The following is a 25,845-nucleotide window of genomic DNA, read 5'->3' as shown; positions in this document are numbered from 1 at the left end:
TCAGCCCGGCTCCCCTCCTGCTCCTCGGGGTTCCCGCCTCACCTGCCACGGGCCTGCACGCCCTCCCTCAACCCCAAAGATGCAGCTCGCTGCTGCAGACAAGGGCAGGGGCACCCACAGATTAGTCACCCACCGCCTGCCCAGGGTCGGCCGGGGCGCCTCAGGCAGCCCAGATCAGAGGCAGCCCAGATCAGTGACGCCCCCGAGCTGGGTCTTCCCCGTTCCCTGGCGGCCGCATTCCTCGGGAAGCCGCTTTCGCCCGGCCGGCCCATCGCCGCCACGGGGCCACGCCGGCCGAGCCCGCCCGGCGCGAGGCCCATCCCCGCGCTCGGCGCCGCTGCTAGGCCCAAGCCCAAGCCCAAGCCCAAGCCCAAGCCCAAGCCCCGGCCCCGCGGCTGCGCCGGTGCGGCGCGGCCGACCAGCCCTTCCGCGCGCCGCGGCCTGCTCCGGCCCGGCCCCGCCCGCCTGGCGTCGCGGCCCCGCCCGCCTGACGCGCCGGCGGCGCTGGCGGGCTGGAAGTGGCGTACGTGCAAAGCGGGCCGGGAGAGTGGCGCCTCCTCCTCGCCCCGACACAGCGGCGGAGGCGCGGCGGGGAGAGGCGGCGGCTGCGCCGGCCCGCGCACTGGGCAGAGAGGCCGGCGGGGAGCGGAAGGCAGCCCCCCCACCGCGCCAGCCGGCTGCCCCCCGCCGCCGCTCTCCTCCTCGGCCGCGCCGCCGGCGGGGCGGCGATGAGGCAGCGCTAGCGGCATTAGCAGCGCAGGGAGGGCGGCGCGGGCCCCCGCGGCAGCTCCGCGCCCGGCCGCCCCGAAGGAGGCCGCAGGCCGGCGGAGGCGGAGGGCGGCGGGGGCCGCGGCGGAGCTGGGCGGCCATGATGCAGTGAGCGCTCCCTCCCAGCGCGGCCGGGCGGGGGCCCGTGTTAGCGCCGCTCCCGCCCGCCTCCTTACATAACCCCTCGGCAGCGGAGCGGGGCTGCGGCGGCACCACCAGCGCCATGGCGAATGACAGCGGCGGCGGAGCCGGCCAGGGCGGCGGTGAGAGCAGCGGCAGCGGCGGCAGTAGCGGTAGTAGCAGCAGCAGCAGCAGCAGCAGCAGCGAGCGGGATCGGCAGTACTGCGAGCTGTGCGGGAAGATGGAGAACCTGCTGCGGTGCGGGCGCTGCCGCAGCTCCTTCTACTGCAGTAAGGAGCACCAGCGCCAGGACTGGAAGAAGCACAAGCTCATCTGCCGCGGCGGAGGCACGGCGGCAGCGGCCGCAGCAGGGGGCGCTGCCGAGCCCCGCGGTGGGCACCCCCCGCAGACCCGCGCCCACAGCGCCGGGGCCGCGGCGGGAGGCGGCAGCCGGGCGGCGGGGGTGGCCGGGGCTACGGCGGCGAAGGGCGCAGCGCCACCGCCCCCGGAGGCCTCCGCCGAGGCCGCCCCGCTGACCAACAACCACATCGCCGCCGCAGCCGCCGGCGGTAAGGCGGAGGCCCCAGCCGCGGCCCAGTCCCCGTCCCCCTCCGGGGAGGCGGTGCTGCTGTACCGGGACAAGTCGAACCTGTACCCGGGCGGCGTGCAGGCGGGGCCCGGCGGGGCCGCGCTGCGCCCCAACGGGCAGACGAAGTCGCTAGTGCCGCAGCGGCTGGCGCTGGAGTACATCGTGCCCTGCATGAACAAGCATGGCATCTGCGTGGTCGACGACTTTCTCGGCAAGGAGCTGGGCGGGCTGGTGGCCCAGGAGGTGCGAGCCCTCCACCACACCGGCCGCTTCACCGACGGGCAGCTCGTCAGCCAGAAGAGCGACTCCTCCAAGGACATCCGCGGCGACAAGATCACCTGGGTGGAGGGCAAGGAGCCGGGCTGCCAGACCATCCGGCTCCTCATGAACTGCATGGACGATCTCATCCGACACTGCAACGGCAAGCTGGGCAACTACAAGATCAACGGCAGGACGAAAGTGAGTGTGGGAGCCGAGACCCCCGGTGACCCCCTCCCTGCAGCCGGGGGGGCTTTGGGGCGGGAGTGGGGCGGCGGAGGCGGCATTTCCCCGGGCAGAGGCGGGTGTGCGTGCGTGTGTGCACGTCCGTGTCAGTGCGTGTGCCTGTGCGTCTGTCTGTGCGTGCGCTCGCTGCCGCCCCGCTCCCTGGAGTGGCCTCCGGCCCGGCCGTGCCGGGACCCTCAACCACGGGCCCGGGCCGGCTTGGCCGCAGCCTCGGCGGCGGGTGGGTGTTGTCCGCGGGCAGCGCCCGGGCATTGCTCTCGACCGAGGAGGTGTGAAAGGGTTTGTTTGCCTCTTTGCTTTTCCAGAGCAATTATAAAAGAGATATATATATATATATATCTATGTACAAAACAACCCGGCGATCTCATTTATAGCTCTGCATTTTGTTAAAAGCTTGACCTGGAAGCTTACTGCTGGGCGATGAGTATAGGAATGAGAGTTCTCTCGTGGTCTCCCGAAAAATGCTGAATGCAATATACTCATGGGCTCCTGAAAACGGGGCGCAGTGTGTGCTGGGCACCAGCTGCGATGCCTTCCTGAGAGGAGCAACAGCGCACACCTTACCTCGAGCAGCCCTTGGCTGAGTAGTGTGAAAAATTCTGTGCATAACTTTTGCAGGCTCGCATGAATGGGCTGGGTTTTGGTAAGTCCTGCCTCAGAATGCGGCCTGCCAAGTACTGGGCTTAAAAACTGGCATAGGAGACTCACATTGGTGGGTGAGAGCTCTAGTGGCACTGTACATCTGTGGGTTACAGTGTGACCCACACTCTGCCAGTTGATGCTATAATAGTGGTCAGGGGAGTCACAGCTGTGAGAGGAGCAGGGTGGCTTTGGGGAGCATTTATTTTTTTATCATCAAGTCTCTCTTCTCCAAAAACCTTATTTTGAGATCAGAGAACTGAGTCAAACTCTCCCATTGTATTAGCCTAATTTGCAATTCCTTTCTAGGCCTTTAAATAAAATTAACATTCTTGGTGAAGGACTAGCAATGAATATTCATCAGTATCTTTTCAATTTTAAAAAAAAGAGAGGAGAGGGAAGCCCTTCACAATTTGCTACCTCTGTTAAAACAGAAGGAAGCTAGTGAATTGGTAGGAACCATCCTGCCGTGGTGGTTGCACTCTCACAGATAGACTCTTGTTGCTGCAGCTGCAGAATCTCAGCTGGTAGGAAGCGGGAGGAGGGGAGAACTGGAGGGCAAAAAACAGCCTTGGATTTGTTTGGGGCACGGGAAATTCAAACTCCTCTGATAAAGAAAAGTGGGTGGGATTTTTTTTTATGTGGTTTTTGCTTACCTTTAGTTGAAACAGTACTGTGCTAAAACATTTTAGAGGGAATATGGTCAGGATTCCTACTAGATTCCTGCTAGCTTGGACTTTTTTAAGCCAACTTATCTTTCAGACAGTCCTAAATCTCTTTAAGTCCCCAGTACTTCAAATTTGCACTCTAAAAATATCTGTGGCTTTGCTGGGTTTCAGTTTTATGCAGTGAGGAGGAATACTGCTTCTGTTTTTATGTGCAGTGGTGTGCTTCTGTAAATAATATGTGCCAGGGCTTTAGAAAAAGACTTTTAGAACTGTAATCCTGAATCACATGTGTGGTTCCTGAACTACTGTATCTTATGTTTGTAACTTTTGCTAATTGTGAAAGACAGAAAAAAAATCTCTTAATACTGCACATTTTTGTGGAGGAGCAGTAAAGCAATGTGGATTGTTTAGCCCTACTGGTTTTCAGTCACTGCTGCAATTCCTCTGTATTTGGGGGATCAGAACAGGTAGAGGGATCAACAGAAAAGCATTAGTCTTCTTGCATTCCCTTGCTTATCTCCCCACAAAAGCCAGTGCTTGTAGTGCTGCAGGAAAGCTTAGCTCACTAAAATTTCAGCAAGAACAGAATGAAAACTGTCAGTCACTCTTACAGATTCACAGAATGAACAGAAGCAGTTGGTGAGAAGAGACGGACAAGCCAGTGGAAGACTTTCATCTGTTAAAACATGGGGTTTGTCGGTGTTGTTTGGGAGTGGTGATTTGTAAAGCCAGTAGGGATAGGAGCGAACACTTCTCTCTACTTTTCTGTCTGTGGAGAACTGCAGCTTTCCTCTGTCATTAATGTTACTAAGTTGAATTGAAGGGCCGTGGTGGAGGGCACAGTCTCACAGTGGAAACTTCTATATGTTCCTTCAGGGCTCCTGGGTGTTTAGAGAGGAGTGGGAGAAAGATGTAAAATAAACATGGAGGCATCTCTTGATTATCTGAAGTCTTTTTTTCTTCACTTGCACATGGTTTTTCTGAGTCGAGGTTTGATTGTGTTGCTGTAGGAATCCTGGTATACTTTTTGTTCTTGCCAGCATAGGTGAGTTTGCAGTGGTCTGTAATAGCTACAGCAAGTTAGCTCTGGAGCTTTTCTGTTTAGTGCACTTTGTATGTTGACAGCTGCTTAGTTCATTTAGTCAAATGCAGTCCACTTTCAAATCTTGATGGGTATGTTGGATTTGCATTCACAGCAAAGACTTAAGAGGAATGATCCATGTCTATTATTTATTCTTACTGGTTTCATTTCAAGTAATAGCACCAAAATGCATGGAAATGGAGCACACGTTGACCAACTGAGCTCTTACAGAATAATTTTATTACCCTCCTGTGTGTATGTTGCAATACTGTGGTTTGCGTAGTTGGTATGTGGAGAATTTAGTGTACCGTTTTACCAAAGGTGCTAAATAAACCAATTTGCAGTGTCACTGGTGAGATTTGTAATTCCCCAGCATCAGAACCAACAAAATAATTCCAGCTCTTGGGGGATCTCTCTGCCTGCCCTCTCACAATATGACAGGTTTGCACAGTATTAAATGGTCGTGGTTTGGTATGGCACCTCATGCAATAGGGGACCTGCTAGAGTTGCGCTGTGTTCATAAATGTCAGGGATGTAGCTGTGCTGAGATCTGGGGTGGTGAAGTCGAGGAGTTTGTGTTTCCTCAAACAGTCATTGACTGAGAAATCAAAGGTGTGGTGCTGTAGCTTTGAGGGAGAAGGTGATTTTATATTAACAGTTCTAAAGGTGTGTTGGTTTGGGTTTTTTAAGCCTATTTTTTTTTATTAGACCTTTACACAAAAAACAAGCAAAAAGCCCCCCCCAAACTGCCTGCAGCCAGTTATTTAAAATATTGTTGTTGGATTCACTGCCATGTCTTCTTAGAAAACCGGCTATGTTTTTGAATGTTGAGCAATGGTTGGCATTATGTCACAGGAGTCACAGGAGCTTTTATTGAATCTTTAACCTTTACCAGATCTAGTTCAAGCTCTGTAAACAAGCATATCCTATTAGAGGGAATGAATCATAAATAAACCTGTTACATAGTGTACTGAAATTCCTACACTCTTTCTATTACTGAGTCTTCAAAAACATTTTTGTTTATTAAATACGCCTTTAAAAATCTTAAGAGTTTTATTCTCTGTGCTCTAACTAGCATCTGCGTACTTCTATGGAAGTGAATGGATTATTGATTGAAGGTTTTAATGATGCTCTTGATCAAGGCTAATTGTTTTTGGTGTTGGGGGTAAATAGCTGTAGATAAAATGGAAGAGATAATACCTAGATTATCACTTCAAATTTAGTTAAGGTGGAACTTGTATACCTGTTGGTGTTGTCAACCTGGAATCTGCTATGGCTTCTACAAAGTGTCTAGAAGCAGTACATGAAAAGGGGAAAGGAAATGGGTCTTGAGAGATCTATATACTCTGCATCTCTTAGCCAGTAAAACTACCTATCAGGGAAAATTTTTTTAATGGAATCTGTTTTAAACTGATTGACATTCACCAGGACTGGTCTCTTAAGGTAAAGGATGTGAAAGAAGGTAAAATGCTAAGCGAGAAACCCAAGATTTTACATTTTTAAAGTCTCTGTTAGGGGTTTTCTCTGGACTAACTGGGCTATGTAAAATTGGACTACTTAAACTGATGTGGTTCTGGTTAGACCTGATCATCAGTAGATTACTCTCCAGCCTGAAAGGTATCTATATAGCAGCAGATATAAACTAGCCAGCTACCTTTGAGGTGGATTGACAGTACAGCAGCAGGTATAAGAGAATGGCTAACTATTTACTCAGCTCAGAAGTCCTGACTTACCACATTCCTTGCTTTTGTTATTTTAGTCTTTTTACAGACTTTGCTTCCGTCTTTAGCAGTTGATGGCACATGCTTGCGTAAAGGAGCTATAGCGTCTTTCTCTTACTTTTTGTTATTTTCTAGGTTTTATCTTCTTCCATCTCCTCCCAAAATATTAATTCTCTTTTTTCTTTCTTCTTGTCAGTTGCTACACCAGTAGATGCATGTATTTCTGTTTTCTGTCTTAGATAGCTGGTGGAGTTATAAACCTGCTCATTGAAGTCAGGGACTGAAACACTCCTGAATCTCACCTAGGTGAGAAGGTTTTTCCTCCATCCCCACACAGCAGCTGAAAAGGAGGCAAGGGAGGGGGCAGCTTTATGATTTTTCTGCTGGGTTTCTTTTTCCCCTATTGTGGACTCTACTGATCATTTACAATTTCATATAAATCCAAAGTTTGCATCTTTTACTGGTATTGGAAAAAATGTGGGAGATCGCAGTCACGGACTGGGTTCCTAATAGCTGTATAAATGGACGTCTCATCTATCAGCCATTTCTGCATTGCTCCCATCACACCAGGTGCCACCCATCTCCTAACCCTATCCTGTGCCTCTTTCTGGTAGGAGGTTGAACAGACAGTTTGACAGTCCCTGTTACATCCCTTTGGTTTTTGCTTCATTCCCTCTCCTTCGTAACAGAAGAGATACAGTTCAAATTGCTCCATTTTAATGCTCTCCCATCTCTACCAGTAGGCCAGTGGCACCTGCTGCTTCTCAGCGACCTGTGGCTTAAAAATTTGCTCTGTTGGCACCACATTGTGCAAACCTGCTTTTGTACTTTTTCGTAGGTTTGCTGAATTACACAATTGCTCGTTTCTTACTCTCTCCCTGCCTCTAATCTCAAAATAAATTGTTCAGCTGCTGCTTCTAATTGCCTGGATGCTCATCAGTTATCAATATGATGCTGTGTGCTAAAGTATCCTGGAGTTTTCTGAAGACCTAGAGTGCTCTGGATTCAGACTAGTCCAACTATGCCCAATTAAATTAGCTTGTTTCAAAGTTAGTAATGCTCCTTTGGAGAATAATCCTCTGAGTGGGTTTCTCGTGCTCTGCCGTTAACTTTTCTGGAAACTGGAAAGAAGAGTCTCTCTGCTCTGGCCATTTATTTATGTAGCAGTTTTTCTACAAATGTGTTGGATTCACGTTGCCAACAAAAGAGGAATATAATTAAGGAGCAGTAATCTGCTCATAGAGCTAAAGCTGTCAGCAGCCATGTAGCACTGAGAGGGGGTAGAGGGAGCATGCGAAGAGGGTAGGTCATTCTGAGTTTTGCAGCTGCTGTTTAAAATAATATACAGGAGACCCAAACAAGATTTCTGGATGTTCTGTTATATCTCAATCTGCAAAATATAACCGTGAGTGTGCATGCAGCAATAAGACGACAGATTAAAATAAGAGGTAGAGAATAAGGGTTTGGCAACCAAGCGGGTACTGGCAAGTGATGGTGGTGGCAAAACACTGGTGGAGGGGAAATGAACATGGAGGTGGATGTGAGGGTCTGCTGCAGCTCAGGTGAGTCCTGTTCTCCGTGGAGGGGCCAAGAGATGAGGTGAGGGATCTAGGATGAGGAATGTTGGTGATGCAGGGGATTTCCTCTCAATTTTTTCTTGTGCCATGCCCAGTTAGAGATCCTTCTCTATCACCCAGTGTTTGGTTTTTTTTCACTATCACACCTTGAATTATTTTTTGGTTGAAAACCTACTGATCTAATTGGTTCCTAATGGGTGACTGTATGGGTTTGAATTTGTCACTGAGTTATGAGAAGGCATGGCTAGGTCTTCACACTTGAGTTGCTTGACGTTGATATAGAATATGACTGATATCCTTACCAATTATTTTCCTGACAGCAGCATTTCTGCTGGCAATGACATTTTCTTCTAGATGAGTGTTCTGGTCAGTGAAGGATTGTATGGTGATTCATGGATACTCAGTGGCCCAGAGTTCTTATATCCCTGTTGGGATAGAGCCCTGACACATGATGAATAGTTTCATTTGTTGTTCCTCACGTACAAGCATTTTGGGTCCCAAACAGAACAGGTGATCAAAAGGCTGTCTGTTTTCTCCAATGCAAATGATATTTCACACAGAATCACGGATCGGGAAGCACAGCATCCAGAAAATACACTTGTTTATGGGTACTGAAAATGAAAATAAGAACATTGCTGAGATTCTGGCAGGTTCTTCTGCCAGAGAGAATTACAAAGATATACTAGTTTCTGAGGGCAGCTGTGTGGTGATTGTAACTTTGAAGCATGGTATGAATACAGCGTTTCTGAGGGTGGGAAGCACTGCATGTGGCTGCTGAGAACTTTTCCATGCCCCTGTGTCTTAGGCTGTAGTTAGTGAACACTTGGCTGGTGCTGTCAGAGAAGTAGTCACTCTTCTTTGCCAGCACAAGTATTTACATGGCCATCCTGTGAACTGGTTTGGGGAACCGATCCATCTGAAAAATAAACTGGCAAAAGAAGTGCTCCTGGTTCAGTGTTCGGATGTTTGTGCTGGCACAGAGGACTGGCAGATGGTGAGACTTACTTTCAGCAGCAGTGCAAATTTATGCCAGCTTAAAGTGTTTGCCAATCTGCAGCCTTAGTCTAACACTTAGGGACTGATTATTCCAAAATTTGCTTGTGAAAGTTTGAGTACAGTTTATGAAATCTTGGATAGCTATGTATTTTTTTTTCTTCCTTAACATACCTTTTCTTTGTTCTTCCATGTTCAGTGTGAGGCTCAATTCTTGCCATCAGAAATGCATTCTTCTGTCCTTCAAGGACCTTCCTTATGACAGTTTTACACAGAAGCTTTGCTGGTCTACACACCGTGTGATCCCATGTAACATGCCCAAGGAAAACAGTATTTTCTCCAAATGAGGACTTTTTTTCTTTCATCTCTGCACCAGCCCAACCCTTCTCAAGCTTCAAAACCAACCTAATAGCTAGATTTCTTGTGTGTGTGTTTGCTGTCTCTGTCCATTATTCTAGAGTTTTATTAGCACCAAAGATGTTACTGGTTTCTCGATTTCAAGACCGAGCTGGCCTGGTGTCCTCTGTGCTGAATGCTGTGCTGCAGTTTGCTGCTGGCTGTCGCTGGTAAGGAAGGTCCCTGCTCAGCCGCATCCCCTTTAGCTGGGTTCGAACAGTTGTCCTGCTTCAGGGACTCTATCTGAAATGGGCAATTTAAGTACTATTTCATTTTTCTTCTCCTGTCTCTGTTTCCTGGTGCATTAGCACGGCCCTGTGAAATTCTGGGTTGGTTTGTGTGTGTTTGTTTGTTTTTTTCCAGTTGACTGTGCAACTGCAGTTCGTTTTTGAGTTGTTGCTGTTCTGGAGATTAGGAACCCATAGCCTTGTGGTTTGTGCAGGTCAGTGATTTCAGTACACTGTGGGTAATTAATTTCATTTTTCCTGTCGGTGGTATCAGTGATTTTTCTGTCTGTGTTGTTGCTTTGATGTGCTGTGCTGTCTCGCCTGTGCAGGATGGGCTTGATTCAATACCACCCAAAAATCAAGATGATCCTCTTCATAACTGTACAGCTCAAGAGGAAGAGCTGTCTGCCCCTTGCCAGTGGCCTCTTGGACTGAAATTCCTTGGAAGTGATGTCCTGCCAAGTCATAGGACTGTCTGAACAGCATTCTCAAATCTCTGGGTTATTTGTATCAGTAACCTTGACTGGGTGTTTGAGAGATGTTTTCCCTTTTACTTGGTGATGCTTAATTTCTGAATAGGTTGCTAGCTATTTTCTGCAGCTAAATGAACAGCGTATTATTCTGGTTTGTGATGTTTACCTGCTTTCATGATGTTTGTAATTCAGTTGTGGTGTTTAGACTGTCCTTGTTAGTATCTGACAGCTTTTGGCTTGAACAGGCTAGGTTGCTATTGAAAGTTTGCAAAACGCTGTCTTACAGTTCCATGTCCTGCGCTGAGTGCTAGTATGTATGTATGTATGTATCTGTGGTATGTACATCATATACTTGTAGCTAGTAAGCTACATTTAACCTGGTAGTTTAAGTGAAGGCTTTCTGCCACAGCCAAAAGGAAACTTGTTTCGTAGAAGGGAAACAGATACTCTATATAGAGCAAAATTTTTTTCTTGCCCATCCAGAAACTAAATTGATTTTCTTTAGGCTACTTGGAGAGCTCTTGTACAAAGATAGCACTTTTTTTAGTTCAAAATGAAGTTTGGGACTGTTGTGAGTGGGTTGCTTAGTTAATTCTTCAATGGGACACTTGTGGGGCTCCCCGTCTCTTGTGCTGCTGTATTTTTTTACTCAACACTGTTGGAGTGGTGATGGGCAGTACAAGGACTGTGCAGGTGTTTTTTGAAATAGACTTGCTCAAAATATATCAATACAAGATCTTTAATCATTACTACATTTTTTACACTACACTAAGGAAATAATATTTTGAAAACAGTATTTTCATTGAGCAGGGCAGTAAAATTATTTGAATCTGCAGCTACTACTGGAGGGAATAATTGTTATTTATTGACACCCTTTTTGTCTTCCATGTTTGTGACTTACTACTGAGACTCCATCAAAAGTAGGACTAGTGCTGGGCTTTGTTGCCTTTTGAAAAAGTCGTTTGGTACTCCTTAAATCCTTGTAAACTTCTTTCAGTTTCTGAAGATTGTTTATGAACGATAGCTGATGAAGCATATTTTCAGTGCAGGCTTTTGTCAGAATTAGCGGGTAAGCAGCAGTCATAAGCTTCAGGTCGAAAGCAAATTCACTTGCTGTTCCAGGGCAGTGTCTCTCAAAACCAGAGCAATGCTTTTATGCACATAACAGCTGCGTACACTTGAAGACTTGTTCTTTGGTATTTAACTTAAAACTACTTGAGTATTTTTGTTAACATGCAATGTTATAAATAGGAATGGGGTAGTAATGTGCATGCCTGCACGTCTGTGTGGACATTGAGTGTGAAGGTGGGGTGGTTGTGTTTATGTTGCATGCATAGTGCTCTAATGAAGAGATGTAAGTTAGTTAATGGGGCCTAACGTAAAAGGCTATTTTATATCCAAGGATTAATATTATACATTCATTAGGGTCAGACCAGCTCAGAGCACATAGTTTTGCCATAAAGGCATGGACAGCTTTGAGGAGATGCTGCTCATGCTGCTGAGCAGCGAGCAGAGCCTGGGACTGCCTTGCCTTGTTTCAACAAAAACAGGGATTTTTTTGCAAGTGATACAAGGTGAATGCAGTGAAGGAGTTCAGGAAGCTGCTAGCCTTTTGATCCTGACAGGATGGAGGAATTGTTGCATTGGTTGTCAGACGACTAAGAAGTTTTAAAATGCAGTAAACTGGCTGAAGGCTTGAGAGGTTTGTAAGTATTTGCTTGGTTTGTGTGGTGTTTTGTTTTCTTCTGTATATGTAAAGATATTTTAAACCTATTTACAGGAGGAGTTTATATTGTCAATTCACACCGCACCATTGATAGCTCAAAATTCCTGGTGAAGTGGTGGAGGCTGTAGGCTTCTCTGCTGGGCATGTTCTTGCTGTCGCTTTCTGACCTTCTGGTGTGCCAGGATCTGTTATCTTCCTGCTTGCGTAGTTTGGAAGGCTGCAGCTATGTCGTTAGAACAGTCCTGATGTTACTAGTCAAATTAAACGAAGAAGCTACGAAGGTAGACTAGCCTGACTGTTGTGATAATGTGGAACTTAAATTGCTATATCTCAAAAATTTGGTCTATACTAATTTTGAGGCAGAAATCTTTATAAGTTTAAGTTCTCTGCACTGTGTAAAAGACCATGCATGCACATGTGGAAGGCTCCCAAAGCAGTTTATTGTTGGTTAATAGCAAGTCTCCTATTGCCACTCTTTGTCCTGTTGCAGCATCTGTTCCAGCAGGTAACCCTCACCATGGATGCCAAGCTCTGCAAACAGCTTCTGCTGTATTGAGCAGCATGTGGTCTCTGCTGAGCGGCAGACATCAGGCCTGTCCAGTTCCAGTGGTTGCTGTGTTGTTGTTTGGGCAGCTGGCACACAGACTTCTGCTGTGAGAAAGGAAACTCTGGCCAGTCGATAAGGGCATCTTGAACTGACTTCGTTTCAGCTGGCATATTATATGATGCCCAGTGAAACAGATGCTGCTGATTGTATCTCTTTGTGGCTTATTTGTGTCTCCTTTGGGCTCTATATGATAGAGCATCAGTCAGGAGCACTCTTCTTCACAATAGTGGATTCACTTTTTCAGGTTGTACAGGGAGAGGCTGAGAGAGCTGTGGCTGTTTATACTGGAGAGAAGCAGCTTTGGGCAGACTATGCCAGTCTGTGCAGGTATCTGATATGGGGAATGAAGAAGGAGGAGCCAGGCTCTTCTCAGTGGTGCCCAGTAACAAGGCAATGGACACACACCAAAATGTGAGAAATTCCATTTGAATGTAAGAAATGCTTTTTCCACTGTGAGGGTGATCAGAGAGCGGTTGCCAGAGAGGTTGTAGAGTCTCCATCCTTGAAGATATTCAAGCCCAACTGCTGGTCACGCAGCCTGTTGTGCATGACCTGGTTATGATCAAGTGGCTGGACCAGGTGATTTCCCCCTCTCCATCTGCCTGCCAACCTCAGCCTTCCTGTGGAAAACAAGTACTGCATCTTTGGAGTGTAGGAGGTACAAACCAAGCCAATTTTTGAAGTCTCTCAAAATAGATTTTTTTTTTTTTTTTTTTCCCAGCAGTGATGTAGTCGGTAGTAATTCCTGCTTAATGAACTTCTGAGTGAAGTGACCAGAAGTCTGTGTTCCTATTATCAGTGATTTGCTTCTTAAACATTGTGGTGAGATACGTAAGTAGTGTAAAAGTCTAAAATACTTCTGGCTTGGATCCCTTTGGTGGATTTAAGTGGCCACTTATACACTTGGTCATCCAGGTGTTCACTTGTACTAAAATTTCTGCTTCTGCCTCTTCACTGTTTTCTCCCATGTTGCCTATTTTACAGTTCATTTATGTTTAATGCCTATTATGCAGTTCTGTCCTAGCATAGCTTGCTGATTTAAAGCATGTGTATGCTTCGCAAGGCTGATTTAACCGAAAGCTTAGGGAAGTTTAAGTCAATTCTTTATTGATAAGGGAGTTTCTACTTTCTCTCCAAAATTATTTTACAGTTCATATGATTTTGGGACCTCTCCTATAGTGAGAAGGCACAGTACACCAGGGATAGCCATCTTTTCTTTGCTAGAGAGACAGGTGAAACATGCTGTTCCAAAGCCACAGACTGCCGAAAAGTGCTTTACTTTAATATTTTTTGTATTTTTACTTTATGCAACAAATTTGTAACAACCAAAATATTTGTGCTATGTTTTAGTTTTATTTTACTTAAAAAAAATGCCACCTGTGTGACATTCAAAACAGTTATGGAGAAGTATGAGAAAGGAACCTTTGAACAAGTAAGAGACAGGCTCATATATTTTGTCAGGCTGTTGTATAAATCAAAAACTTGCAGCTCTCAAATTACAGTCCTCACCCCCTGTTTGACTCCTAGTTGTTCTTCTTCCATCTGTATTTCCCACATGTGCTTGCTTCTCCTGCCCACTTTCCTCCTGCCTGTGCTTCCCTGGAGACCTCAGTCTGGAGAGGTGGGTTCCTTTGGTGTTGGGAGAGGGAGCAGGCACCGAGTGAGGCGGGCTGCCCCTGGCAGGGGTGCAGGAGACTGGGTTTGCCTGGGTTGCTGCTCTCTGCCAGGTATTCAGCAGTTACAGGCACCCTGTCAATGGACAATCAATCCTCTGCAAGGACTGTGTTTGAAAGATAAGAGCTGCATGCTTCTTGGGAGATGCCAGTTTGAGCATCCATGCTCTGTATCTAGTCACAAACTGAAGCCAGATGGAGTTGTGCTCATCTGAAGTGACCTTCTGCATGAGCTAGATGGTAGATCATCCCTGAATTGAAGGTTAAAGGTGTTTGGTTTTGAAAAGTATCCAGTCTTACTGTAAAAAGAAATTTAAGAATGCAGTAGAACAAAGTATAAACCAGCTGTTGTTACTGTTCAAATGCTGATGACCCACTCTGCTCAAGACTCATCAAGGTTTTGTACACTGGCTAATTAGATTTAGATTCCGGCAAGTTGCATTCTCATATTTGCTAGATGAGAGTTCTTCCTTATCAGATGTCTCCGTTCCACAAAAGTATTTGTCATCTATGTTCATACTGTTACGTATTTGTTGTAAAATAATCAATAATTGGTGTGTGTATGAAGCTTCAAAATGAGTATAAACTGATGCTGTTATATACCATCCACCTGCTGGCAATTCAGGAACTCTGAGCCAGAGGTTGCATCGGGACCACTGCTCATAATACACACAGGTGGATGGACATATTTGCCATTAATTTGTGTAATCTTGTTTTAAAAGCCATTTGTACTTTTGACTTCTGCAGTATCGTGTAACAAGTCCTGCAGTTTGATTAGATGCGAAAGGAACTTCCTTTTGTTTAAAACCTTCTGCATGGTGATTTCAGTGTCTTCTAGATTCTCTATTGTGAATACTTGTTTCCCACTAGTTTTACTTCTGGTGGCTTTAAAAGACTAGCATTTGCTGCTTTTTTTTTTTTTTTTTAGCTGATACTCTTTCTTAAACTGAAGAATTGTAGTCTTTTTAGTATGTCTTCAGATGAGTGCTGTGCCAGGTTTCTGGTCATTCTTGTTGCCCTTATGCGCAGCTTCTCTGATTCTGCTAATCTCTCTTCCAGGTAAGGCAACCAGAATTACAGTATTTAATGAACAAGTACATAATGAACTTGTATGCTGGCACAGTGATCTATTCCGTGTCAGCTTTCCCTGTCTGGTGCTTTATGACACTTTAGTTGCTTCTTCTGTTGCGCTGAGATGATATTATTAGGAGAACAGCCTGTATTTAATTCAGTGTTTTTCTAAAATAATGCTATCCAATCTAGAAGACATCACTGTGTATAATGAGGCTTTTTTTTCCCCCAGAGGGTATTTCTTTGCACTTACTCTTTCCTGAATTTCACTTGCCATTTTATTGTCCAAGCACTTGGTATCATTTTACCCTCTGCGCACCTTCTGCAGTCAGGGCTAGGATGGCTTATGCAGCATATTTCACTATTGCATGGGAACACACTCACTCTGCTGCTCACCCGCTTTTCCCAGGTCACCTATGAAAAGTACAGGGGGTCCTCCTGATAACTCCTCATTTTTCATTGAAAGGAGCTTAGTGTGCTGTAGTGAAATTCCTGTTGCAATTTCCTATTGTGTTGCTCTTGGCCTGTTCCAGTACTTTGGAATACCTTGGATGTAAGATCCATGCTTAAAATGCTTTATACTTAAAAGTTCCTAATTTTTGCATAAAAATTAATGCCTACAGTAAATATTTATTGAATCTCCATTATAGCTTGGAGAAAAGGCATGTAGTGGCTCCTCAAGGCCTCCTAACACCTGGCACAGACTCAAGAACAACACAGGAGTTCCTAGGCTGGAGTCCTGACTTTGTCATTTTCCTTAATGAAAATAGAAAATGGGAGTGGCCTTTCTCATGAGCCAAAGGCTACACCACAATTACATTGTAATCTATATAGGTAATAAGAGAAACATATTATTTTTACCTATTTAGTCCTATAACTTTATGAAGAGCCTTGTAAACATAAAAAATAATATTCCTCTGCAGGACAAGAAATGTAGATGAAGATACTGTCAACTAGCTTTATTCTCAGTTTAATCTTTTCACATAGCAACATGAGTGTTGCAGAGACAATGTTTCTGACTTGCACTGTGCATTCTTCTACACTTGCATCCTACTACTTTGAAGTTACACACCCACTGAAGGACAAAGCTTGTAACAAATGATCCTTCCTCACCATTGAGGCTTCAGCTTCTACAGTTCAACTGGTAATAGCTCCATAGCAAACCCCAGAGAAAAACTGCCTTTGAATGAGTGAAAGTTCCAAACAACTTTTTTTTTTCTTGGCCCCCCCTGCCCCCCGGTTTGAATACAGCTTTCTGGAGAGAGCAATGGTATTCTTCAGGGACTCAGTGGGGGACAGAATTTGCCAAGGATGGGAAAATGGAGTCCCTTTGAGATTTCTCCCTTTGAAAAATCTGTTATGCTTTTGTTTATCATCTGTCCTTCATTTGCAAGGAAGGGTTATCTTGGCTTGGGAACCCTTAATTAAGGTTGCCTTTACAGAGGAAGTAAGTTCTTGTGTTCTGGAGTAATTTTCAGTCATCTTGCTGGTAGCTGCATAGCATTGCTTGTATTGATCCTAGGAATAAAATATATTGCAGTCTTTTTTCTGGCGCTTCAGAGTTTGTGTGTGCCAAGCTGAGGGACCAGCCGATGCGCTTGAGGACAGAGGTGCCATTCAGAGAGATACAGACAGTCTGGAGGGAGGTATCTTTTTGCAAGGCTGTTCCATGTGAACATTTTAGCTGGGAGACAGATTATGTGAAGAGCCCTCTGCACATAGTGGGTGGATGCGAGTATGATAGTACTGCACTGTGCATGGAGTGGTGGCTTTTTTCTTATTTTCAGTTGCAATTTTGTGTGCTAAGAGTAAGTCATGACGTCCGAGATGTTTTGTAGTGCGGTTGATTAAGGGACTGGAGGACACAGAAGAGCAATTATAGCTGAGGCCTGATGGGATATTTCAGTCATTAGTGCTTTTAGCTTGATTTCATGGGGTTAGTAGCAGGGCAGTCGCAATTAAAACCCGTGCTGTGGAACTTGCTCCCTTCATTATCACAACACATAATTGGCAAGTGCCTGCTCTGTCCATGGGTCCTTACAGACTCCTCCTCTTCCTCCTCCTTCCCTTCAACCTTTTTTTGACTTCAAAATTGGTTTTCCTCTTCTTTGGTTGCACATCTCAGATCTGGTGAAGACTTAGGAGAAAAAGTGAGTTCTGGGTTCTGTAGTATCATTAGTGTATTAGTGTATCATCATTGTATTATGTGTAATGACACACATAATACAAGTTAGTAAATCAGCTGGCTGCCCACAGTTGATTTCCTGAAATGCTGTCTCCTATTCAGAAACTGCTAGCCACTGTTCATATACAATAATAGGTACATGTTTTAGAAGATCCATTGTTTATCTTCAGTAATGATGTAGAAATATAATTTTAAAGTATCACTGAAAAAATACACGTCTGCCAACCCTGAAATCTAAAGTGATTGCCTGCAGACTTGAAGAGGAAGTTGATTTCTTGTACAGAAATCTGGAATCCAGTATTTTGCAAAATTTGTTGCTGTTCCGCTTGTTCTGTAGTTCTCACGGTACTCAGCATTATTTTCCCTTTACAGTAATGCAGACTGCTGCCAGTGCTGCTGTTCCTTTTGGTGCCTCCTTCTCTTTCTTCATCTTCCTTTCATTTCACTGTATATCATCTATCCATTAGTCATTTTCACTGCTGTTGTTTAAGATTATGATTTTATGTCCTTGGGTTATTTCAGGGTGTTTGCAGACTGAGGCAAATGGTTTTTCATCAATTATGTTTTCGCATGTATTTTTTTATTTTATCTTTATGGGTTTTTGGCCATAACTTAAATCTGGGAACAAGCTTTGAAAAACAAAACTTAAGCTCTGCAGATCTTGCATGTAAGTTGCACCTAAGTATGTCCTGTGGAACAGTCCTCGTGGTCTGACATGACACCTCTGATCTAGGCTACTATTGCTAATGCCTGCAATCTCTACCCAGTGGGTATGGTAGATTGTAAACCTCTAGCTGTCCTTTTGTTTACCAGAAAAGTTCCTGCTGATTTGATTTTTAGGGACATACAGAAAAACCTTTCTACAGAAACATGAGAGAGTGAGCTGTGCGTGTCCTGTCTTGAAATCCATCGTGTCTGGGGGGTGTGTGGAGCAATATACTTTCTTTTTTACTAAACGCGGTGCTTTTAAGAAGGTTTAAGAGTATGCATGCTAACCCAGCCAGTGTTAGGATTTCTTACTTCCTGTGTGAGCATTTGGGGAGAGAGGTCCTGGTTCTGTTCTCTTCTAAATGCCTTGAAAGAGGAAAAAAAAATCTCAGTGACAAATTGTTTCAGAGAGGCTTTCTTCTTGCTTCTGTCAGGTTTTGTACACTATGGCTTTTCTGCTTATGTCATTGCTTTGTGTGGAGTTTGGGTTCTGCCACCTTCTGATTTTTAGAGTGGGAAAGTTGGATTCTGAGATTAGCATCCTATTTCTAGCCACAACACTTGTCAAGTTACAGGCAGTCATAGCAATGTTGATTGACAGGATCTTCGACAGATACCATCAACAGGTTTTTCTTTAGTTGTTGTTCACGGAAAAGGGCTGATCTGTGGAGAAGCCTACATGCCTTTTAGGAAGGGTGAATAGTTTGATGAATATATGAAATATAATTTTTGTTATTGAAGCAGAGGTAAGGAGGAAAGTAGGTAACTTTTTTGCCTGGATTAGTTGCTTTCATAGCAGTTTCCTAATGCCAAGTATAAATGGACTTGAAACAAACCAGATGGGTTACTTTTAATCAATTGATAGGTAATGGAGCATGTTTTTTCCCAAGACATGAGGGTGATTTGTTTTTTCCATCATACTGGTCTCTTGGAGCATGAGTGGTTGGGACCAACGGGGAGAGTGGGAGAAGACCTGTTGGAGCAGCACTAGGGAGTTAGTTCTGTTCTATGTAGGAGGTCCTAACCTAAAGATGAGCTTGTTGCTGCCATGAGCATAAATTTGTTGCAGAGTCAGTTGAATTGGTGTTTAAGAAGATTGTGGGGCTTTTGCATCAGCTGGGTGAGGACGGGCAATTTCCTGAGGTGTTTCTCACTGCCTGGAATCAGTATTGGGTACATTCAGATCTTTCTTGTGCTCACAAGGCCACGTACTCCTAGAGCAAATACATTGCATTCCTGAGCCGCCCTCCTCCGGGAGTTTCAGCAAGCCGACACAGCAGAATGTGTCCTTAACCTGAAATACGTGGCTGGCTCTGCTGGGACATACATGGACAGAGGTTTGGGTTTTGAAGTCACGTTTTCTGAGTCTCATGCCAGCGTCAGCAGTCTTGCTCCTGGTGTTGATGGCCAGCCTTTAGGTCTGCGTGGCCACAGCTCTTCCTCAAGGCTTTCCCCAGGGGCTGGTGGGAGCCAGTGGATTTGTGCATGGCCTGCTTACATTGGAACTGGATGCACTGGGTGATCTGGTTAAAACCAAAAAAACCCCAAGCGTTGTTTATACCAGCTGGGAGAGAGGCCCTATTAAAGTGCAATGGTGAGGTTATAAAGAAGGGCTTGGATGGAGACAGTTTATATGTGAAAGCCCTCAAAAAGCAGTATGGGCACAGTCAGCATTTTTTTTAATTTAAATTGTAGGTGACTTGAAAGTGTATTACAGGCTGTTTGTTGCTATTTGGCTTTAAACCTTAGTCAGACTTCTGTGCAGTATTAATATAAATTAAAGCAGCGCTTCATCTATTAGCATTTCAGTGCCTAGTTATTCGTTTTTTTAATTTATAAATAATTTCAAAGAATTGTCTGGACTCTTAATAGTAGGAGTGAATGCTATAGTGTATGGTGTCAAGTGTGGAATGCTGTAGGCATGCCGAATCATGTTTGCCCGCTTGCAAATACCATTAAAAACTATTTTAAAAATCATTTTCCTCAGTGTGCTGTTTATGGTCGTAAATCCTTCTGTGGTTAAAAATCTAGAGGTAGTAGCTGAGACCTTAACTTGGACACTTGAGTAAATGTTCATCTAGATGCAGTAAGCTTAAAATACTTAAAAACACAAGTACTTAAGGTATCTGGCTAACCAGAGTACTAAACATGCAATCCTATTACCATGCAGTTTCACAACATTCTTATATATAAAAAAAAAAAATATTTCCTGCCAACTAAATTTCAGTTATGTGGTTATTTTTTGCCTTAAAGCTGAAACAAAATTGTAGTTTTTAAGTAAGTAATGAAATAACTAAAATCATCCTTTTGTCTATCTATCTATCTATCTATCTATATATCTCTCCTAGTATTTAGCAAAACTATCATGCACTGTTTCTTATCTTCTATAGGGAAGAAGGTCCAGGCTTCTCCAGTATGTGTATTTTTGGGGGGAGAATGGTAGTGGTGATGGATGATATTCTTTAAATGGCAAATCTCTCAGCCATTACTTTCACAGATACTACAGTAACATTTTGTTTAAAAATAAAGAAAAGAAACAACCCCCCTTTGCCCACCCTTCATCCTTAGGGTTTCTTCCTCCCACCCTCTCCTGGTATTAAGCAGCATAAGAGGTCTCCAGTTTTGAAGTTTGGGCTAATGTGCATACTTTATTTTGAAGGTAATGTAAGTTCAGTTTATCCAGTAGGTCTCCAACAACTAAACAAATTCCCTGATCATATGTAGTGATCTTAAAATAGATAACTGTGCTTTTTCCTGTGTCATCCATCAGTGTGTCTGCTGATGTCATGTGGCTGGCTCTGGAAATCTGGTGTGCACAAACTACTGTCAGAATATATTTTAAGTTATGTAGCTGAATGAGATTTAACTTCTTACTATTTTAGTGCACTGTTGTAATTTTAGTGTTTTGTTATTTTTAGTTCTTAAAGATGTTGCTGCTTTGTGCTCTTTCTGAATGATTAGTTATGAAACTAGTAAGTTGACTAGTCTCATGCGAGAGCAGAACATTCTGCCCCATCCTGGGGAAAAAAGTTTCAAAGTACTTGGTTTCTAAAAGGTATTATTCATTTCAAAGCATTTATGATGTTAAATAAAAAACAGACTCTTAAAATTTGTGTCGATTGACTTACTTCTCTGTCAAATTTTTTTACAGTGCCAAAACACTGAGTCACCAGGCTGCTTCTCTTGGAGGGAATGGGGAGTTATTCGTGGAGGGCAGCCAGTTCTACAAACACATTTTACATTTTTCAACGGTTGTTTGAATCTGAAGTGCATTAGTCAACTTATTTAATCATAATGTAGACAGATGGAAGCTGGCACAAATCGAAGTATGTTTTAAATCCTTCTCAGCTGTGAAGCTAAGTGTTGTGTTTGTTCTGAGGCACTTGAGAGAGAACTTTCTGCCCCTGGTGACAGTGTTTTTTATCTACCTTCTTTGGGAAGCCTTGATTAGGTATATCGGGGCGGGGGGGGATTTGTTTGTTTGTTCTAGGTCGTTGCCTTTTTTTTTTCTTTTTTTTCTTTTTTAAGCTTGTAGTAGACTTTGATATCACAACTATCAGAAGGTGTCATGTTGAGGTTTAGAGGAGCTGTTAGTGCTTTGAAGCAGTAACATAGCATGGATGTGCTCATTAATTTTTTTTTGGGGGGAGGGGGGTGCAGGTGGTTTATGCTTGAACACATCGTTTATTTTCAGAGATATGTCAGGTGAACTTTACTTTTTTTTTTAATATCCTGTGTTAGCCAGTGCATAACTTTCTGTATATTTCTTTAGACTTTAACCCAGTTTTATTTTCCTAATAAGCAGTTAGATTAAGTTAAAGGAAGCTAGGCCTTTGTAAGATTGAAGGACTGCAGTTTTACTGGTTCAGTTTTAAAACAGCACCTTTTGGTTAAACTGGCAGAATTTTTACAATAGACATGTCCTGCCTAACTTGGCTTGCAGCCTGAAAAATGCCAGTGTGTTAACTATTAAGGAAGATACAGTTTTTATTTTTACCCCTGAAGCTTGTAAGCTGACTCAGCGATCTCTTTGCCTTTGGAGATTTGAGACTTCCAATTTTACAAGCCCAGGTACAGGAGAGCAGAGAGAACCTCATTAATGTTTAAATGTTGTTAACTCAGTTTAGTAGCAGTGGGGGCTGCAGGACATCAGCTGGGAGTTAGGAAGTGTATTTTAGGTCTTCCTGTTATGTCTGTCTATAACACTGTTTTCAGTCACTCATCAGCTCACTTTTTGAGATGTGTTTCTCCAGATTGCCCAGCTTTCCTCAAGGCTTTGTTAAAGCCTCAGTGTGGGAGACGTGCCTTCTGTCTCCATCCCCACAGGGAGAATCTCTACCATCTCCCCTAGGTTAATGGCTCTTGCTTGATAGTTTCATGGGAGCTTTTCTGTCCTACATGAGGTTTTTATTTATTAGATGCATTCATCAAAGTGTGAGAACATCCCACATTCGCAGTGATTTCCTGAGTATCAGCCATAAGCGATTGCAGTGCTGGGTTTTTTCCTGTGCCGTGTAGAACAGATGAATTATCCAAACTTGTATGTACATCTCTTCAGCAATTCAAGAGCTCATGGTCATTTCTTAGAGCGTGTATGCGTGCATGAATTAAAGGAATGATACTTGGGGAAATCAACTTCATGTGATCTTGCTGTTGAGCACAATTAGAATTGAACAGTAAAGAGGGAGTACCAAACTTTATGTAGCTACAATGAACAATACCTGAGCTTGTTTGCTGAGCAGCACCCTGGTTATATTCAAGGCATTTGGATCGAAACTCCATGTGGATCTTCTGGCCCTGGAGTGCTGGGCTGAACATGGCCACTGAACCAGCATGAAAGGTTCTGCCTTCTGATTTGTGTCAGTTTATCAGGATGTGTGAAGTGCACGTTGTCAGCAGGTAAACATCATGTAAAACTGAAGACCAGAGTAAAGCAGTGAGTTAATTTGAAGAGCCTGCCGCTGAACTGCTAGGTTGGCAAAGCTTTCTCTGAACTTCAGTTTGAGAAATCAACATATGATTGGCAAGTTAGAAATAAGCAATGTAGTAGAAGTATTAATCTGTTGTGCCAAACTTTTGATGGTATGATCTGTTGCTTGATTTTTGTATGCATATGAAATGCAATTCTGTCAAAGCAAATAGAAATCTTGTATCGACTGTTGCATTGGGTCAGATTACCATTAGTTTCCAAACTCCCTAGAAGCTCATGGAAGATCTAATCCGCGTACATAGCCACATGCTGATTTTATTTATAGTGTAAGCATCTATGTCAACTCTCAGTTTTTCCTCTGTCCCTTCCTATCTGAGTTCATTTTTCATCTCAGTTTTCAGTTCAGTTTGCCTTCCCTTTGCCAGCTCAAGAGCTGGCAGCTTTTCCAACCCTGCTTGCCTGTTAAAACTTGTGCTGCTACCTTCAGCAGCCACAGGAGAGGGGTGGCCCATGCTTGTTGTCCTTGCCTACAGTTGTGTTTTCCTAGAAGAGCATCTTACTCTGCTTACCAGAAGATGACCCAAATAGCTGATATCTAAAGTAGTGGTTGGTTTTTGTTGTTTTGTTGGTGTGAGGTTTCTTTTGGTTTTGTTTGGTGTTGATGATGTTGTTGTTTTTAATCTGAAGCTAGGTGTTTTACCATATCTGCAGAGGAAAATACAACAGAAAATAATAGCTTAAACTCCTTTGCTAATAGATAAATTTAATTGCTGTAGAGGTAACTTAGGAGAGAGAGCTTAAAGAGAAATGATTCAAAGCTGCTGCAATATTCTTTATGTTAGCTTCTAACTCAAAACTACAGGTTTTCCTTCTCTCTTGGGGACATGTGAGCTACTGCATTGTTTAATTTTTAAGCCCACAAGTAGAGGTTTGCTTTCCTCTTACAGGTTCTCCAGTTGATGGTGATTGCAAGTAATGGATTTTTAATGAGGGAGTCTTTGCAGAGGCTGATATTTCCCTCCAGTGTGTCTAGTTTCACAGTGTTGACTTGTGTGAAAAGTTGGTGCTCTGGCCTTGTTTACTAGATCCTAGAGAACATCAGCATGAAATTTTACTCAGATGAAAGTTAGTATGGAAATACTTGGATTAGCTGTGTCCCGAAGAGTTTATCTTACCTCTTTTGGCTTCCTGTGTTTGGGGTAAGGATGACAGGACTTTCTCCCTGTGGATATTTTCTTTCTGTTGCAAGTTTCTGTCTCTGCTTATTAAGAATTTGTAGAAGAGTTTTAAATCCAGGCCAAGTTTTACCATGTTAACATGTTTAAGTCAGTAATCTTGACACTGCTCACACAAGATAGTACCAACAGAGTCTTTTTTCCTTCAATTTGATTGTTATTTTGTACACCTTGTCAGAAATCTTGCTGATGTGCTTAAACTGGAATGTATTTTGTCAGGACTGTTGTTTGTCAGGGATGAACAAATTCTTGAACTGGAACATCAGAGATGGACCAAATAGGGATGGGTCAGATTTATTTTTTCTTTACTTTGGTTCTTCATTGCAGTGTTGTGTGTGGGGTTTTTTTCTCTTTCTTTGAATCGTCTGTCAGATGAGCCATGCCAAGGATTTCCAGTGAAGTCGTTGTAAAAGCATCTGATAAATTTTCATAGGAAGTAATCGGTCTCACATTTAGACATTTTGTTTTGCTCACTGAGATTTGCAGTTCCTTCAGCAAAGAGCAAAAGTGACATCTCATTGACTGATGCGGCTTTTTTTAATCTGAGCTAAACAAAGTTGTTTTACATTAACAAATATGACAGAACAAATGTCCTCTCTCCATTTTATGTTTGTGGTTTGGGTTTGGGATTTTTTTTCCCCATCCTGAGGAATTTTACATTGTCATGTAACTGGTATTTTCCCTGTTTCCTCTGAGTTTGCTGTTATTGCTTCATTTTTTTTTTTCCCCCTAAGGATCAATATCTAAACTTGCAGGTATCCAGCTGTGTGAGGAATGGAGAGGGTGGAGGAAAAACCTTCAGTCTTAACCTGCATGTCTTTCTTTTTTGTATATGGGTGAGGTTGTCTTCCTTCTCTGTGAAAGGAGGTCAAGGCTGCTCCCATATGAAATCATATTTTCGGCTGCACTGGTGTGCTGTGCCTCCTAGGATTGAGTGTCTTTAGGTGGTCCCACTTTACATAGTGAAGAAAACAGTATGGTTATGGACTATGGATTATTCACTCAGAATATATTACCTTTGTGCATTTATTTGTTAATTAGAGTAGTGGCTGGCACGCTAAGGGTGTCCATGCTTAGCAAAAAATCTGTGGCTTCTCCGGTTGCTTGTTTGGGCTGATGGCCTAGAGTTAGTTTTCCAGCATTAAACATTTTGCAAGTACAGCATCCGTATGTGAATGAGCAATTGACAGCTTCTTAAGTGTGTGAGTACTTAGTTTTGATAAACACAAGTTGGGTGGATTGCAGGGTGGCTGGGGCACTCTCAAGCTTTCTCAATTACTCATGAATTCCAGAGGGTATCTTAGGACAGGGCTCATGTGCTAGGCATGAGTGCTCAGACTGAAAGAGAATGCTGTTGGGTTAAAGAAGGTTAACATTAAAAGTGTTTGCAAAGAAATCCAGTGGGTGAACAAATCCAGTGTGTGACTTAAATATATTCTTTGCAGAAATTAAGATTACTGAATGCTTAAAAATTGTCATGCCAAAGAAGCACAAGAGGGGAGACCTCCTTGTCTATTAAGAAAATGCAAGTAATGCCTTGAGTTGAATGAATTGATTACTTTTATGGGAGCACTGATGAGACAGGTAGCTCTTTGTTTTGGAGAGCTAACAACTTCATTGTTCATAGTCCAAAATGTTAAGGAATCTTGGACATTCTGGTCTCAAGTGCCTGGCTCTCTTGACTGCCAGTAACAGTGTTGGGGGGGTTTTTGGTTGATGGTTTTGTTTTTTGTTTTTTTTTTTTTTTTTGGAAGGTAAGCTCCAAACCTAAAATGTTCTCTCTGGTTGGCATACTTGTGTTTGCTTGCTTATTTATACTGTAGAAGGTTATAACAACATCAAAAGTATGTGACTTCATTATTTACCTGGGTCACTTTCTTGTTCTTTCCATGTGGATAATCTTGCAGTACATGAGTTTGACACGAACTCACTTTGTGTTGTTTCACAAAGCAGT

General features: G+C 43.6%; 1 protein-coding gene across 1 annotated transcript in view; it reads left to right on the top strand.

The window, feature by feature from the left end:
* Positions 1-502: 502 nt before the first annotated feature.
* Positions 503-25,845, top strand: part of EGLN1 (egl-9 family hypoxia inducible factor 1) — a 37,128-nt gene continuing 11,785 nt past the window's right edge. Inside the window, exon 1 of the mRNA XM_065057753.1 lies at positions 503-1,936. Within this exon, the coding sequence (XP_064913825.1) occupies positions 992-1,936 (945 nt within the window). The 5' untranslated portion in view covers positions 503-991. The remainder of the gene's footprint in view (positions 1,937-25,845) is intronic.

Source organism: Columba livia, chromosome 3 (genome assembly GCF_036013475.1).
Source record: "Columba livia isolate bColLiv1 breed racing homer chromosome 3, bColLiv1.pat.W.v2, whole genome shotgun sequence".
NCBI lineage: Eukaryota > Metazoa > Chordata > Aves > Columbiformes > Columbidae > Columba > Columba livia.
The sequence above is the reverse complement of the archived record's forward strand: the minus strand, read 5'-3'. Positions and strand labels throughout refer to the sequence as shown.